This window comes from Schistocerca cancellata, unplaced genomic scaffold, assembly GCF_023864275.1.
Source record: "Schistocerca cancellata isolate TAMUIC-IGC-003103 unplaced genomic scaffold, iqSchCanc2.1 HiC_scaffold_1147, whole genome shotgun sequence".
Taxonomy (NCBI): domain Eukaryota; kingdom Metazoa; phylum Arthropoda; class Insecta; order Orthoptera; family Acrididae; genus Schistocerca; species Schistocerca cancellata.
The window spans coordinates 558,357-576,067 of NW_026047146.1; the positions used below are offsets into that span (position 1 = coordinate 558,357).

At 40.1% G+C, this 17,711-nt stretch overlaps 1 protein-coding gene across 1 annotated transcript in view; it reads right to left on the reverse strand.

Annotated features, from left to right (window-relative positions):
- The window catches only part of LOC126159809 (zinc finger protein 493-like), a 116,750-nt gene that overhangs the window by 22,793 nt on the left and 76,246 nt on the right, over positions 1 to 17,711 (reverse strand). The window contains exon 5 of the mRNA XM_049916611.1: positions 10,174 to 10,211. Within this exon, the coding sequence (XP_049772568.1) occupies positions 10,174 to 10,211 (38 nt within the window). The remainder of the gene's footprint in view (positions 1 to 10,173; positions 10,212 to 17,711) is intronic.

Below are 17,711 nucleotides of genomic sequence, written 5' to 3' on the forward strand. Positions count from 1 at the left end.
TAGGCACACCAAAGCTGTTGGTCTGGGATACACCAACCTTATAACAATCGAACAGGACAATCTGAATTCAAAGTATATTTTCCAAGTACATGTAGTAACTGACATGGCACTCAATGAATTCGTTATGTGTGAGGATTGCTGTAGTAACTCTCAGTATAGCGTGCTGGTTACAGATGAAACTACTAAATTGAATGAGAGTCAAAATTTCAAAATGATTCTTCAAAACGCACCTGTGTCAGTATATTGTACACTATGTACAAATTTACACATGTGTTGCACATTCATTCAGAGGATGCAAGGCACGTGCATTTGACAAAAAAATGGAGGTAATCAACACTAAATTAATGGAACTGAATGTCTTGTCAAGGGAGGTGCTACGAATGGTGAGGTGTTGAATGCTCAAATTCAGCAACATGACCTGTGTGTCAACGAGAAAATTGAAGGAGTCAATGTAAAACTACCGCATATGTGGAACAAGAATGTGATAGCTAAGGCACTTCACGCCCATCACCACCGACTGTCTCAGAATATACGTAAGTTGTAAACTGTCTCAAAAATGGCTTAGTATGCGGCAGCATGTTGTCAAAGAAGTGTAATGTTAAAAACTGGGGTGTGGAAGACAAGTTGACAGAAGTTACTTTCGTGAAAGTTAGGTCAACTGCAACGAGACCAGTGTCCCTCAGCAACATTTAAGCCAGTAACTGAGAGGCTGAAAGAGCTGTCATGGACTATGGATGAAACCAGAAACAGGAGGAGGAGGAGGAGGAGGAGGAGGAGGAGGAGGAGGAGTGCTGAGTTAAGAAAGAACATATGGGGTCATCAGGGCAAAAGCATATTTGTTAGGTAAGCACTCAAAATGTTTAACCAAGAAGGCAATAAGAATTGGGAACAAGGAATTTGAAAGATTGCCTAGGCTGTTACAGTTAATAATTTTGAAAATGTCGACTGTTAAAAATATACCCTGAAACTATAGAAACATGTGGTCCATTTTCACACATGACCAACGCATGTAAAACCCCAAAAGGATGAATGGAAGTCTCATAGAGTGACAAATACAGGATTTTAACTGAACCAGCAGTAGCAGCTCCACATAGTGCAGGTAAAATAGTCGAAGTTCAGCCTGAAAGACTAAACAGTCTACTTTTAGAATATATAAATTATGGTAACTAAATGGAATCATAGATCGATTACGACTGTTTACAGCTTTAGCTGGTGAAGAGAATGCAGATCACATGAACAAAATATTATCGATCTTACCTGGGTTACGAAAATTATGCATCGTCGAGTAAGCATGGAGAGAGTTGTTCATGAGCTTTACAGACCTGCATGCAGAATATATCTGATAATACGAGGAATGGATTATGCATGGCAGGCTGATCTCTCGGATATGCAAAACTACTTACAATCAAATAATGACGTGAAGTACGTTCTCACAGTCACAGACACATTCCAATTTCGCTTGGGCCTTACCTTTGGATGTAAAGACGGGGAAGGAGGTTTGAGAGGTTTCTGAACAGTTGTTGCAGACAAGACTACATCGACTGTCCATCAACCTTGAAGACATATGATCGAAGTGAATTTTACGATAGACATTTCAAAGCAGAATTCGAATTAAGTGGGATAAATCACTACTCAACATTCTCATATTTGGAAAGTAGTATTGCCAAATGGTTGAACTGGACCATCAAAAATAGAATGTGGAAGCAATTTAATCTTCAACGTATGTGCAAATGACTGAACATACAGCCAAAAATCATTGACGAGTATAATCGCATTATTCACCACAGAATTAAGAGCAAACCTATTGAAGTCACAAACGAATTACTGGAAAGCTTTGAACCCATTATGTTCCTCATAGAGCAGGTCATATGATGTCAAAGGAACAGGGCATTGATGAAATGGCTTAGTTTCTCATCAAAGCTCAATAGCTGAGTGAACACCCACAATTTGCTATGTAATTCGAAAAGCAAAGCTGAAACCATGCAGTAGTGTGACATGAGTGCTACGAAACATATCAACGAAGTTGGAGGTGGTATTCTCGAGAATCTACCATCAGAAGTGCATATCTCTGGATACAATTACTGTGGAGCTGGAACAAAACTAAAATAGCACCTAGCTTATGGTGATAAGGGCTTCAGTGCATTGGACAATGTATACAAAGTGCACATCATCGCCTACACTACACACAAAGATCGCCGTATTCCAGAGCAAATATTAATTGATAAGGCTACACAGGCATGTCAAGGAACGGATATTCATGCAGGACAAACTATTTCTGAATATGTGGTTGATAAGGCAATGTTTGCTCGAACTTAAATTGGGTACTGGACTAACCTTTAAGCATTACTGAATTCAGTTCACTGTATACTAAAGAAGAAGAAAAACCTATGGGATGTTTAAAAAATTGGTGACAGCTGCAAAAGGTGCCTTTAGGCAGAAAGAAGGAAGGAAATGATGTGTTAAAACGCCCAGGTTCCTACAAATACCAAAGACATCTGGTGGAATAATTCTGTTTCTGATACCTCCATTTGCTGGGCTGTCAGCTACTGGTTTCATTAGCTAGGAGAGCTGATATAATTCAAGCAGTACAGAACGCCTGAAAAAGCGAAAAGTAATTACAAGCAACTAAAAGGCATATTACGACCATGGAGGCCATTGCTATATGTAAAGGCACATATTTACAATACAGGAAATGGCTTTGGTTGTACATAAAAAAGGCCCACCGCAATGATACTGGAAAAAAGGATAACACAGGTCTGGTTAAACTCGTCAGCAAACTTAAAATCACGAGATTTTACAGCGTGTTTATAAATTATACATTGCCTGAGACAATGTGGAAATCAAAGAAACATGGAACTGTCAATTTAGATGTTGTCTGGGGTATGGAGCTCTTGGTGATTTAAGGCCACCTGAAGAACTGTGTTGTCACTTCACCAATAGGAACCAGCTGTTGTACAATGTTCGACGCTACCATGACTTCAGTTCATACCCCTGAGGATATTTCTGCATGATATTTTTCCTGAAAATTGCACAAAAACAAGCAGATGCAAATCTCCATGTCACTCTAATCCTAATTGGTTTAAATTGAAAGCAAACTACTTTCCTCCAATATATGAGCAGGGGGTAGCGATGTACAGCATTGACTGGCTGGAAACACACGAAAGCATAGCTAACATCACTGAATTAATAATAAATTGCATTTAGAGAATTGGGAAGTTGTGTCAATGCCTCTTGGCACTTGCAACACTGACAATTCATATGTATACTTGAAACGTTTTGTTAAGGGGTTTGAGGTATGAGGTGCAGGCAAACGTTAATATGTTTAAATCTAAGATAGAAACAAAACACATTGCGGACTTCAGTAACAAATATTTAACAGGATGTTATGAATGGACATGGGATTTTTAAAAAATGGAGGAGGGTGGTCTGATCCGCTCCCCTGGAAGTACCACTTAGGAGATGTAGGACATTGAGGAACTGGGTCCCATGTACAGCCAGGTAAGAATACATGGGAGGACCAAGTAAGTTTCCTATCAGACATGAGCTACAGGAATTTTCTAGTTTCAATGAATGGTAGAACGAAAGGTGCAAGATGTAAAGTTGGTGTAAGAAACTCATTACACCACCAAATATTCATACAAAAGGTTTTGGCAGTGGAAAAGTGAAAGCCACTGCCCATGCTTCACGAGAAAAGAAGATAGGAACAATGCTGAAGACGCCACACAAGGAGACACGTTTGTGTGGAACTGTAACAGAGTGTAAAATACTTGGTGAAAAGGGAGCTGAGATGCCTGTTGGGTGCTTCCATAATATGGTTGCTTGGGATAGCAAAGACAATGATACCCAGGACGAGCATTCAGGCAACCTGTTTTCGTGGATAAATGTGTGTGACAAATCAAACCATATAAACCTTGAGACAACTTTGTCTTTCAAAACTTCCTCTAGTAAATGGGGCAGACAGCTTCTAAAGCCCCACATGTACGGACTACAGAGGATACCAGCCCTCTAGCAGATGTATCAGGACGATGGTTCAAAATGTGGAGAGCACATCTCTGCAAGCGAATCACATCACTGCATGCCTCAGTCCACCAGGGATCAGGACACACTACGGTAAACTTGAAGTGCACGGTATGGAACATTCTTCAGCGATAAGGATAACATTTGGAAGATACTTTACTTGGTCATCCCAGCTGTGTAAAGGTCGTGAGGGAGGGGTAAAGCCTTCAGTCGGCCTTAGGATGTCAAAGTTAGCGTAAGGAGGGCTATGTGTGAAGCGTTCAGTGAATTCGAAGGTAAAATTCTATGTACCGATTTGACAGAAAACCCTAGGAAGTTCTGGTCTTACGTTAAATCAGTAAGTGGATCGAAAAAGCATATCCTAACACTCTGGGATGATGATGGCATTGAAACAGAGGATGACACACGTAAAGCTGAAATACTAAACACCTTTGTCCAAAGCTGTTTCACAGAGGAAGACCGCACTGCAGTTCCTTCTCTAAATCCTCGCACGAACGAAAATATGGCTGACATCGAAATAAGTGTCCAAGGAATAGAAAAGCAACTGAAATCACTCAACAGAGGAAAGTCCACTGGACCTGACAGGATACCAATTCGATTTTACACAGAGTACATGAAAGAACTTGGCCCCCTTCTAACAGCCCTGTACAGCAAGTCTCTAGAGGAACGGAAGGTTCCAAATGATTGGAAAAGAGCACAGGTAGCCCCAGTTTTCAAGAAGCGTCGTCGAGCAGAAGCGCAAAATTATAGGCCTATATCTCTGACATCGATCTCTTGTAGAATTTTAGAACATGTTTTTTGCTCGCGTATCATGTCATTTCTGGAAACCCAGAATCTACTCTGTAGGAATCAACATGGATTCCGGAAACAGCGATCGTGTGAAACCCAACTCGCTTTATTTGTTCATGAGACCCAGAAAATATTAGATACACGCTCCCAGGTAGATGCCATTTTCCTTGACTTCCGGAAGGCGTTTGATACAATTCCGCATTGTCGCCTGATAATCTAAGAGCCTGCCGAATATCAGACCAGCTGTGTGGCTGGATTGAAGAGTTTTTAGCAAACAGAACACAGCATGTTGCTCTCAATGGAGAGACGTCTACAGACAAAGTAGCCTCTGACGTGCCACAGGGGAGTGTTATGGGACCATTGCGTTTCACAATATATATAAATGACCTAGTAGTGTCGAAAGTTCCATGCAGCTTTTTGCGGATGATGCTGTAGTATACAGAGAAGTTGCAGCATTAGAAAATTGCAGCGAAATGCAGGAAGATCTGCAGCAGATAGGCACATGGTGCAGAAAGTGGCAACTGACCCCTAACATAGACACATGTAATGTATTGCGAATACATAGAAAGAAGGCTCCTTTATTGTATGATTATATGATAATGGAACAAACACTGGTAGCAGTCGCTTCTGTAAAATGTCAGAGTATGTGTACGGAACGATTTGAAGTGGAATGATCATATAAAATTAATTGTTGGTAAGGCGGGTGCCAGGTTGAGATTCATTGGGAGTGTCCTTAGAAAATGTAGTCGATCTACAAAGGAAGTGGCTTACAAAACACTCGTTCGACCTATACTCGAGTATTGCTCATCAGTGTGGGATCCGTACCAGGTCAGGTTGAAAGAGGAGATAGAGAACATCCAAAGAAGAGTGGCGCGTTTCGTCACAGGGTTATATGGTAAGCGTGATAGCGTTATGGAGATGTTTAGCAAAATCAAGTGCCAGACTCTGCAAGAGAGGCGCTCTGCATCACGGTGTAGCTTGCTGTCCATGTTTCGAGATGGTGCGTTTCTGGATGAGCTATCGAATATATTATTGCTTCCCCCTACTTATACCTCCCGAGGAGATCACGAATGTAAAATTAGAGAGATTTGAGTGCGCACTGAGGCTTTCCGGCAGTCCTTCCTGCAAACCATACGCGACTGGAACAGGAAAGGGAGGTAATGGCAGTGGTACGTAAAGTGCCCACCGCCACACACCGTTGGGTAGCTTGCGGAGTATAATGTATATGTACAAATTTGCCAATTGGATTTGCACTCAGGTGGGGTAGGAGTCGGCGCATGGATAGCACACAGGAAGTGATCACTTGAGTATGTGTCAGAGGGAATGGGTCATTGCAGGTTGATACGGCGCGCGCCGCTATCCTGTGATCTTGTTTAGAGCGCGCGCTATAATTGATTATAGTTCGCTGTTCTAGTGGGGGTGGCGCTCCGGTGGTGATTTGCTATTACGTCGCTGGCGTGTGTTCGTGGTGGCTGGCGGAAAGTGAGAGGGTAGTCGGTTTCTGGTTATTGCACGGAACGTGAAGTTCGCTCTGCCTGATCTGCTGGTGACTAGCGCTAAGGTGGTTGTACCTCGCAATATGAGCAGAGTGGTCTGGGGCGGATCAACTCGCCGCTGTGCTGGCCATGCGGTGGTGATTAATTGGGTCGGTGTACTTGTTCTGCCTGCCTGTCCGATGTGGAGGTCCGGTGGGGTCCTGTGATATTCTGACCCGGAGACAACTAGTTACTAAATTTTGGAGTCGTCTGCCAGGTTAGGGTGTGAGCTCGGTTGGCTCGTCAGATTTTCCGCTGGAAGCTCCAGCTGCGGTTTCTGAACTTCATTCTGATGTGGGACGGCGTTATTGGAAGTTTATGCTGTGTGTGTGTGGCACATTACGATATTCATTGGTACTAATTTATTTGCTCAACTGGAGTATCTTTTGTTTATACCGCTGAGTGGGTCGTTACCCACCTGGTCTGCTCAGCGTAACCTTTGGTGGTGCCTGTATGTCCCTTTTTGAAGGAATTCATGTAGGTGGATCCTGTTACCTGCCCGGAGTTGCGTTCATGTATGGTATATTTGGCATTTGACATGTTAGGTAAAGTCTGCCTAAGGAAGGTGGTTTTGGACAGTATACGCATAGTGAATTACTTCTGCTTATAATATGGTCTTCTGGGACCTGAACACCACGATCTCGTCAATTTGGTTTGTGTCACAGCATTTAGTGGTATGTTCCGTATTTTTATCTTACTGTGTTATTATTAACTTCGTGGAATAGTCGCGTTTGGCGTTGTTAAGGCACTTCTAAGACTGTGGTTTCACTATTCATGTGCGCTTGGCTTTTATTGTTTTGTTTATGAAGATTTGTGTGTGTTGGCTCCTGGCACCTGTTAAGAGCGCCTGAGTTAACGGCGCTGTGGTTATCATGTGCTGTCGGGATGTTATATTGTTATTCCATTTTTGAATTTTATCTTGTGTTGATATTATCTGTTGTGTGTTACAAAACATAACCAACATGCGTAAGTGATGGGCAGTTGTAGGAGGCATGTCGGGGAGCTCTCAGCATTTATTTCGGGGACCGTTTCTAGTGGGAAGGCTCTGAAGTGTGAGAGCTCAGTCGTCTGTGCTTGTGTTGGGAGTTGCCCTTGCCCTTTGGTTGTATCAAATTATTATTTTGTTATTATATTTATTGGTTGTGTGTTGCGCTTCTTTTATTTTATGGTGCCAAGTTGCCATTATTATTAATGTTTTTTAGTTTATTGCTGCTCTTAATGTTTTCCAATTTTATGGTGCCAACTGTCATCATTCTTAAAGGTTTTTGTAAATGATCTTAAGTTGTATTGCCAAGTTAACTTATTATTGGATTTTGTCTCTTGGCTAAACTCTAAAAGCTGTTTGGGGATTATTGGGTGGAAATCCTTGGATAGTTGTCCTATAAGAACACACATTCCAAAGATGACAGGCGAGCTGGACAGTGCAGAACGAGAAGTCCAAATGGTAAGAAATGTGCATGGAATCTGAAAGGAACGTGGGTGCTCTAGTGGTAAGAGATGATTCAGAAGGTCAGCTAAGAGGGAACCTCTTGGACAGGTTCTCTAAGAGCCCCAAAGCAGATGGTGGGCAGTGAAGTTGCCAAGCAGCAAAAAGGAGTGAGGGAGCTGACCAATGAGCTAGAGTAAGTCCGACTTGGTAACAGCAAATGATGGAGAGGTGTAGATGATGCAAAGAGAAAAGGTGAAATGAGGAAGGGCAATGCTGACTGCAACAGCTAGCAGTCACATGATAAATGAGATGGATGGCCAGCATGGCTCCCACATGAGGTGGAATGCTGTCCTTGGAGGTAAAGGTCACAGAGGACCAGAAAGAAACATGAAAGGTCAAATGGGTTGTGAGGATAATTTTTTTCTTGGAAGCAGAAAACAAGTGGACACTGCAATTCCAAGAGCAGCTGTAATCCCTCCTGGGATCTAATGCCATGAATTTTCCATTGGAGAAGTCATAATGGGGATTGGGGAAGAGGGAACAAATGAAGATTAGTCACCTTCAAAAATCCACTGTTACAGGGGGAAGAGGCTGGAGAATCCTGTTCCATGAGATCTACAAACATATTGGCACTCTCCATGGGTCAGTCTGAATTCCATGGCAGAAAATCGGTAGGCAGTGGGCACCAGCAAAATGGAGGTCAGCCAGGTAAGGCTACATATGCCAACACCACTGAAGTGGACCTCCAAGTCAGGGAAGGAGAAGACCATTTGTTTTTGTTAGAGTTCTTAGAACTTTCTAGTTGACAGTATGTTTTTAGCTGTAGAAAGTCTTTGCAGGAGTATTGCTTTTGTCCTTTCAGCCTGACAGTTGTGTAGCACGTGATTTCGCCACCAAATGTAAAGATCTGATTGCTTGTTGCGTAGCTGTAGGAGACAGGGATGCTATTGTGACCTGTGTGATTTCACTACTGCAACACTGACTTGAAGTTGGAAGTCTTGGTGGGCATATCCTCCGTTACGCACGGCATAGCAAAAATGTTACTGTAAATGCCAGATGGTAAAATGCACGGATTTTGACTAGCTAACAATTGCAAGTGACAGGGTGGGGTTTGATGTCCTTCAGTCAGATCTCCTGGATGCTTGCTCATTAAGACACTTGGGACATTCACGGGATTACAATTGATACAGCAGAGAGGAGGTGAACAGCTGCCCTCGTGAGCATCTCTGCCAAAAGTAACACACTTGGCCATGTTTTGACTGGATACACGTTTTATTATAATGTTGACACTTGTACGAACTCATCTGGTTTGGAATGTATGGTTGGACTGTGATTACTTCACAGCCTCTCTTAATCTTTGAGGCAAAAACTACTCGAGCAAATGGTAGAAAATGACCGCATGTGGGTCCGCAGCTCATGATCGTGCAGTCGCGTTCTCGCTTCCCGCGTACCATGAGGAACCAAGGTGCATTTGGGAGGGCCTTCAAATCTATAGCCTCATTCTGTTTATGTTTATGTTTTGTAGACACACAATAAGATGGTGATTGATACATTGCAAAAGAATCCCCCATGATTGCCAACATCTCCAATGGCATGCTATTTCCAACTGGGAACCCCTCAGAGGGGGATTCACCCACCGTGAAGGACTGTTCGCACCTCAGGTCACACCCCCCATACTCCTGACAGAGGGACCAATTGGCATTTGGGAAGGTAACAGCTCAGGCACTTACTCTTCTGGGCCTGACCGGTATCAGAGGGTACATGAGAACCCTACCCATTGGCCTGGAGCTGCCAATTATGCATTACCTTGTACCTGTAATGTGTCTAACGAATAGCCTTCAGGAACACACCAGGATGAAGGAGAAACAAAGAGAATGAGGATTCACCAGTTAAGTCTTCATAGCCTTACTGAAAGTGGCACCAGCTACTTATGTTTCTTCTTGATGGTGGCCTGTAAACCACTACAAGCTTGTGCGTTACCTGAGCACCACTGTGGCACCACATTGAGAGATGTGTTCAACACTATATCCATTAATCTCAAAGGCTGGGAATCAGCTCCAATTTTTGGATATATAGCCATTCACCCTTTCTTCTAACTTGTTCTACTGCTGTATGATATTAGCTTGTGCCCATCAAGATGAATCTGTTGAATTTAACTGATTTCATGTGACATTCTGCATTATACACAATACAGCTGCTGATATGCCACCTGAACTTTTATTTTCCTGTATGGATATCAGACATTTGCTCTATTTATCTAGGAATAGTCACATAATGGTTGTTGCAAAGAATAGTATTAATGAATCATTACAGTAGTGCATTTTATAACTGAAGTACTCTCACAATTAATAAACAAAAATTTATATTTCTGAAAAAGTTCTGCAGTGAATTATGAAAACTTACCTTGCACTATCAGATGCATATCTTGTTGAGGTTTCCACCTGAAATATTTGAAGAAATGGCCAGTTATTTACAACTGATGAGACAGTAAATACATAGAATTCTATTAACGCCCACCAACATGTGATTGGTCCGCAAAATGCTGTAAGTTAGGCTTGAAAATATCATTAAAGAGGACATGATAAACTGTTGCAGTTAATGAAACAGAATGTTAGTAAGAATTCATTCTCCATTTTCTTACTGTCTTCAGCACTGTAAATAACCACACAAGCCAGTAATTTGGTTGTAGCCATACTTCCGACTACCTAAGGAAAGTGACCAATAACATCTTTAATATGTTATGCACTTACACTTTGTGTAAAATTTTCTTTCACTTTTTTTCCTTTACGAAAACTGCCATGCAATGACAGATGAATCCATCATCGTAAGTGACACATTTGGACCTTTGTGCTCTGGGCAGCCCAGACCAACTTGCAGAGGTGAGGAGTGACTCCTAAACCCAACCTTAAGTTCACACCCTCAACTACATACAGGCTTGGACCATTAAATATACAAACATTAATAAATATTGGCAAACTCAAAATAGTTTCACACATTGTAAATGGACAAGTTAAAATTGGCATTACAAAATATCACATTCACAGATGAAGAAATACCACAATCAGAGAACTGTAGATTCTTCACGGAGAACACAGGGAAGAAATTCGCGAAACTACTACAGAACTAGGCTCTGCATTCATAAATGGCAATTATGTTGCAAACGGTACCAAATTTCTTGGGAGGACAACGGTTCAATCCCACACCTGACCATCCGGATTTAGGTTTTCCATGATTTCCCTAAATCACTCCAGGCAAATGCCGGGATGGTTCCTTTGAAAGGGCATGGCTGACTTCCTTCCCCATCCTTTCCTAATCCGATTAGACCAATGACCTTACTGTTTTGCCTCTTCCCCCAAACAATCCAAAATCCAAATTTTTCATTACCTCCAGAAGTCTCTCTCCCTGCAATAATTCAATATTTAGATGAGAGGTACACAATAATTAATGCACATGCACCAATAGATCAGGATAACAATGCAGAAGGTAAAACAGTCCTCAGAACAATGTTGAGAAGCATCTGATGAAGTTCCAGAGGAAAACATACAGATTTTATTTAACTTTTATCCTCAGACTGGCACAGAATGGAGACGAGAACATTATCTGCCCAAACTGCTATTAAATAAATTTATTCGCAACTGGAATTTTGACTGTTATGCCATTCTCAAGTGACAGCTTACTATGAACTAAGTCAGTGTTATTAAATGTCATGCCTAGTGCTTGGGGAGTGGATATTAAGATGTGCACTATGACATGACTTTGATAGAAATTAGTACATGAAGTACTACCAATTTCTAGGCATGCAGATTACAAAGACTCCCATCTTGTAAAGAAAATGGAATTTGTAAACATGGTTAACGCAAGGAAAGTATTACCTCAAAAGGAATTATAAAGGATTCAGACATCACACTGAGCTACCACTTGAGAATTGTACAACTGCCAAATTAATTTTGAATAAGTACATTCCATATCAGTCCTGGTAGAAAATGTTTTCATTTATGAATGTCTGCCTGACTAGATGTAAGAAAAAAGGATAACTGCAAAGAAAAAGACATTTAGCATACACCACTAAAAAGATACAAGGACAACAATAATATGATTTGAGAATATCAGACAGCTTGTGTGCCTGTAACAAAGCACAATTCCAAAAAGATGATGAATACCAGAGTCAGACATAGATATCTGTTGAAATTGACCATTACCACTGACTAATAAAAGTAAGATTCCTGGCCTAGAATAACTGATAACCATGTTCACATAAGATTCAATGAAATTCCATGAAAAGTTCAAGGAGACAACAGCAGAATTCTAAAATACAAGATATATCAGAGATGGCTTAGGACAGGATGGTCCTGTGAAGGCCAAATTGATAGAGGACTAAAGGAGCAAAATACTATTGGAATACATCTGTAACATTTTAGAAGGCTTATGACTATAAAGCAAGACTGCTTTATTTCAAAATTCTTAAAGAATATGAAATACAGAAGACAACACGGGTCTTCTTAAAAGAACTACAGCCTCATTTGAGATAAGAACAGACTTTAGCCAAGGCAATGTACTAACTCCATTCTTCTTTCAGACTAGACTAGAAAAGTGAATATTGAACAGATGGAGCAGTTGTCAGAATCTACTACCAGAAGTTGAATACTACTTGGTTAGAAAATTGATAATTTCCAAATTGTTTGTTCAACTTTTGTAGATAATTTAGCAATGCTGACAATGTAGAGAAACCACAGAACAGAGAGAAGAAAAACAGTAGGAAAAGCATGACTACTCGTCTCCTCTGATAAGCAGCAGTGAAGCAGTAATGGGTAACTACAGGACTGCAACATCCCTATCAAATACGAAGTGTGGGAGGGTCAGGGGAAGACAAATTTAAGGATCTATGAGGAGTCATGTAGCCAAATGGTGGGGAAAATGGAACCACAAGAGGAAGCCTATAAAAGATGGACTCTGCATTTCACTTAACAGAAGATGTTTATAGTAAAAATTCAATATCCAAAATTGCAGAACCTCCAAATTGCAAGGCAGTCATTTGGCCAAAATACACATCTGTATCTCACAGAATACACATCTGTATCACAAATACTAATTTTAGAATCAACAAAAGATAGTGAAAACTACGAAAAAGAAAAGATATTAGGAAACAGAATCCCACCACAAACATTTAAATTCAGAAACAATACAAAGTATAGATAATATGTAGGAAAATTACTGGAGACAAAATTTGGCATACAAGGTTAATGAGTCTTAGCATACTGAAAAGAAAAACTGTGTAGCAGTACTAAAACCATAAAAAAATCTCATTGCCTTACAAGAGTGCACAAAGACCTACAAGAAACTTGTATAAATTAGCAAGATATTTAAAACCAAACCAAATACAGAAACAGGATTGAGTTGGTAAATTCTCCACAGCATAACAGTTCCAAAAAGACAAGATAGAAACTGAACTTCAGGTGCGTGGAAAGAAAAATGTATACAGAAGAAGGAGTAGCATAAATAAATGTAAAACCTTAGCTGGCCTGTAATTGATCAGGAAACAAATTGTTCCATATTTGTAGTACCTTCTCAGTAAAGCACAGCGATCATATATGTACCGCAAACAAGTTGCAGCAAGCAGCTCAAAGAGTCTCTGCAAATATGCAGATAACAGTATTTGGAGTGTTTTGTTGGGATACAGCAGTGATCAGAAATATTTTGCAGTGGTGTTGTTATGCTGTCAGTACTGCTTGCATGCAGTCACAAAAGAGCAATTCATTCAAGTGTCACTCCATCAAGAGCTGCACACTGCTGTGGTTACATATCTAGTGAACAAATAAGATCATACAACAACAATGTATGTATGTATTCCTTTAGCTCGAAAGTTTGTAACTTGCCTTGATGGTATGGTATCCAGCAACTACTATGACTGAGGTATTCACTCAGTGATTGTTTACTTGCAGAGAACTAGAAGTATAGCAAACAGAACACTCGCTTGATGTGAGACAAGCTGTTTTGCATGTCTTCAAGATTGGGAGTACTTCTAGGGACTATGGCATATCACAACCACAAACAAGTGTGCACAGTTAATAGCAAAAACATGAAACAACAGTAACCAATAAGCCAAGGTCAGGCCATCCCTGAAGAGAGAGGATGAAGGACAGAATGATTTGTACGCAATCAGCTGGTGTTCCAAGAGAAACATCTCAACAAAGCTTGTGAATCCCTGTAACATGTTCGTTGCACTGGTGCATTTCTTCTGCCAATTGAATCCAATGTTACTAGATAGAAATAGATTTCCTGCAGCATTGAATATATGGCGAATTTAAGGCAACCGGGAATTTTGACTGCAACACTAGACTTGTTATATTAGATTTGAGTATAACACACCTCAATTTTGGAGGCAATTTTTTGAAGAAACAAATGAATTTTATAAACTGCAATATATGGTATCAAGTCTTTGTAAGCACCACTGGAAATTAATTTGAACAAATAATGAAGGTAACTGAAAATCTGTCATGCATTAAAATTTTCAAATATTATACGTGAGATAGTAATATGAATCTACCATCAAATGCACAGGATTGACTGACACTGAACATTTCCCATTTAACATTGAAACATGAAAATCTATACATTTAATATTTTGCTCTGGTGAACTATGTTCCTTCTAAGTCAAGAGAAATGCCCATAACCTACTATCCATTGGGGTTACTTTCCTGTGAGGAAAGGCTGACAACTGTGAGGCAGTATTTAAATTCACATTCATGTAACTTTTGCACTTGAATCTTTAAGCAATTTTAGGACTTTCCCAAGGTCAGTGCTATGATGGCAAGTAGAATTTTTGTCACACATTTAAACATAATCATAAACTCATTGACAAACAAAAGATGAATGCGGCCAAAATTAGTGAGGGACAGCAATAAACAAAGGATGCAACAAATCAAATATTCTAACTCTGCTGACTGATCTCTCAAAAAATCAGATGCATAGCCAATTGCTAATTTGTCACTTTCCAACTATAAAATATTATTCACAAATATTATATAGAAAAACACTAAAATTGAATTCCACTGTACTATTTCAAACTGTGCAGCCCAACTTCAGGAGTTAAATAGAGCCCTGTATAGTTTTTCATTAATTAATTTTATAAACACTGATTACAATAATGCTAAATAGTACTACATGTAAGCCAAAACTGCCACAAGCACAAACAATACATCAAACCGTACAGTGAATACATAGTTTGACTGGAACTCAAGTGGATCCAGGGTATCTACAATTTGATTAGAACTACTCAATTAATTTGACCAGAGCTAAATGTACTCCACAATTCCATACACCAAAAGACAGCATATTTTACACTACACCCTTATCCTTATCAAATGTGTATTAGATACTTTTTTGACAAATTAACTATTATGCAGTGTGATCAAGATGTGTCAAGTTCAATTGGTTGTAATTCAAACTTGGTAAGTGCTACGTAGTAACCTAAAGCACCATGTAAATGAGCAGGAAATTACAATCTCACCTGATATGACACGTTTGTTTGTATAGAAATATTTCCTTGTATTTAATTACTGTTGTTGTTGTTGTTGTTGTTGTTGTTGTTGTTGTGGTCTTCAGTCCTGAGACTGGTTTGATGCAGCTCTCCATGCTACTCTATCCTGTGCAAGCTTCTTCATCTCCCAGTACCTACTGCAACCTACATCCTTCTGAATCTGCTTAGTGTATTGATCTCTTGGTCTCCCTCTACGATTTTTACCCTCCACGCTGCCCTCCAATGCTAAATTTGTGATCCCTTGATGCCTCAAAACATGTCCTACCAACCAATCCCTTCTTCTAGTTAAGTTGTGCCACAAACTTCTCTTCTTCCCAATCCTATTCAATACCTCCTCATTAGTTATGTGATCTACCCACCTTATCTTCAGCATTCTTCTGTAGCACCACATTTCGAAAGCTTCTATTCTCTTCTTGTCCAAACTGGTTATCGTCCATGTTTCACTTCCATACATGGCTACATTCCATACAAATACTTTCAGAAACGACTTCCTGACACTTAAATCTATACTCGATGTTAACAAATTTCTCTTCTTCAGAAACGATTTCCTTGCCATTGCCCGTCTACATTTTATATCCTCTCTACTTCGACCATCATCTCTACTTCGACCATCATTTGTTATTTTACTCCCTAAATAGCAAAACTCCTTTACTACTTTAAGTGTCTGATTTCCTAATCTAAAACCCTCAACATCACCCGACTTAATTTGACTACATTCCATTATCCTCATTTTGCTTTTGTTGATGTTCATCTTATATCCTCCTTTCAAGACACTGTCCATTCCGTTCAACAGCTCTTCCAAGTCCTTTGCTGTCTCTGACAAAATTACAATGTCATCGGCAAACCTCAAAGTTTTTACTTCTTCTCCATGAATTTTAATACCTACTCCGAATTTTTCTTTTGTTTCCTTTACTGCTTGCTCAATATACAGATTGAATAACATCAGGGAGAGGCTACAACCCTGTCTTACTCCTTTCCCAACCACTGCTTCCCTTTCATGCCCCTCGACTCTTATAACTGCCATCTGGTTTCTGTACAAATTGTAAATAGCCTTTCGCTCCCTGTATTTTACCCCTGCCACCTTCAGAATTTGAAAGAGAGTATTCCAGTTAACGTTGTCAAAAGCTTTCTCTAAGTCTACAAATGCTAGAAACATAGGTTTGCCTTTTCTTAATCTTTCTTCTAAGATAAGACGTAAGGTTAGTATTGCCTCACGTGTTCCAACATTTCTACGGAATCCAAACTGATCCTCCCCGTGGTCCGCTTCTACCAGTTTTTCCATTTGTCTGTAAAGAATTCGCGTTAGTATTTTGCAGCTGTGACTTATTAAATTGATAGTTCTGTAATTTTCACATCTGTCAACACCTGCTTTCTTTGGGATTGGAATTATTATATTCTTCTTGAAGTCTGTGGGTATTTCGCCTGTCTCATACATCTTGCTCACCAGATGGTAGAGTTTTGTCATGACTGGCACTCCCAAGGCCATCAGTAGTTCTAATGGAATGTTGTCTACTCCCGGGGCCTTGTTTCGACTCAGGTCTTTCAGTGCTCTGTCAAACTCTTCACGCAGTATCTTATCTCCCATTTCATCTTCATCTACATCCTCTTCCATTTCCATAATATTGTCCTCAAGTACATCGCCCTTGTATAAACCCTCTATATACTCCTTCCACCTTTCTGCCTTCCTTTCTTTGCTTAGAACTGGGTTGCCGTCTGAGCTCTTGATATTCATACAAGTGGTTCTCTTCTCTCCAAAGGTCTCTTTAATTTTCCTGTAGGCAGTATCTATCTTACCCCTAGTGAGACAAGCCTCTACATCCTTACATTTGTACTCTAGCCATCCCTGCTTAGCCATTTTGCACTTCCTGTCAATCTCATTTTTGAGACGTTTGTATTCCTTTTTGCCTGCTTCATTTACTGCATTTTTATATTTTCTCCTTTCATCAATTAAATTCAATATTTCTTCTGTTACCCAAGGATTTCTATTAGCCCTCGTCTTTTTACCTACTTGATCCTCTGCTGCCTTCACTACTTCATCCCTCAGAGCTACCCATTCTTCTTCTACTGTATTTCTTTCCCGCATTCCTGTCAATTGTTCCCTTATGCTCACCCTGAAACTCTCTACAACCTCTGGTTCTTTCAGTTTATCCAAGTCCAATCTCCTTAAATTCCCACCTTTTTGCAGTTTCTTCAGTTTCAATCTGCAGTTCATAACCAATAGATTGTGGTCAGAATCCACATCTGCCCCTGGAAATGTCTTACAATTTAAAACCTGGTTCCTAAATCTCTGTCTTACCATTATGTAATCTATCTGATACCTTTTAGTATCTCCAGGATTCTTCCAGGTATACAACCTTCTTTCATGATTCTTGAACCAAGTGTTAGCTATGATTAAGATATGCTC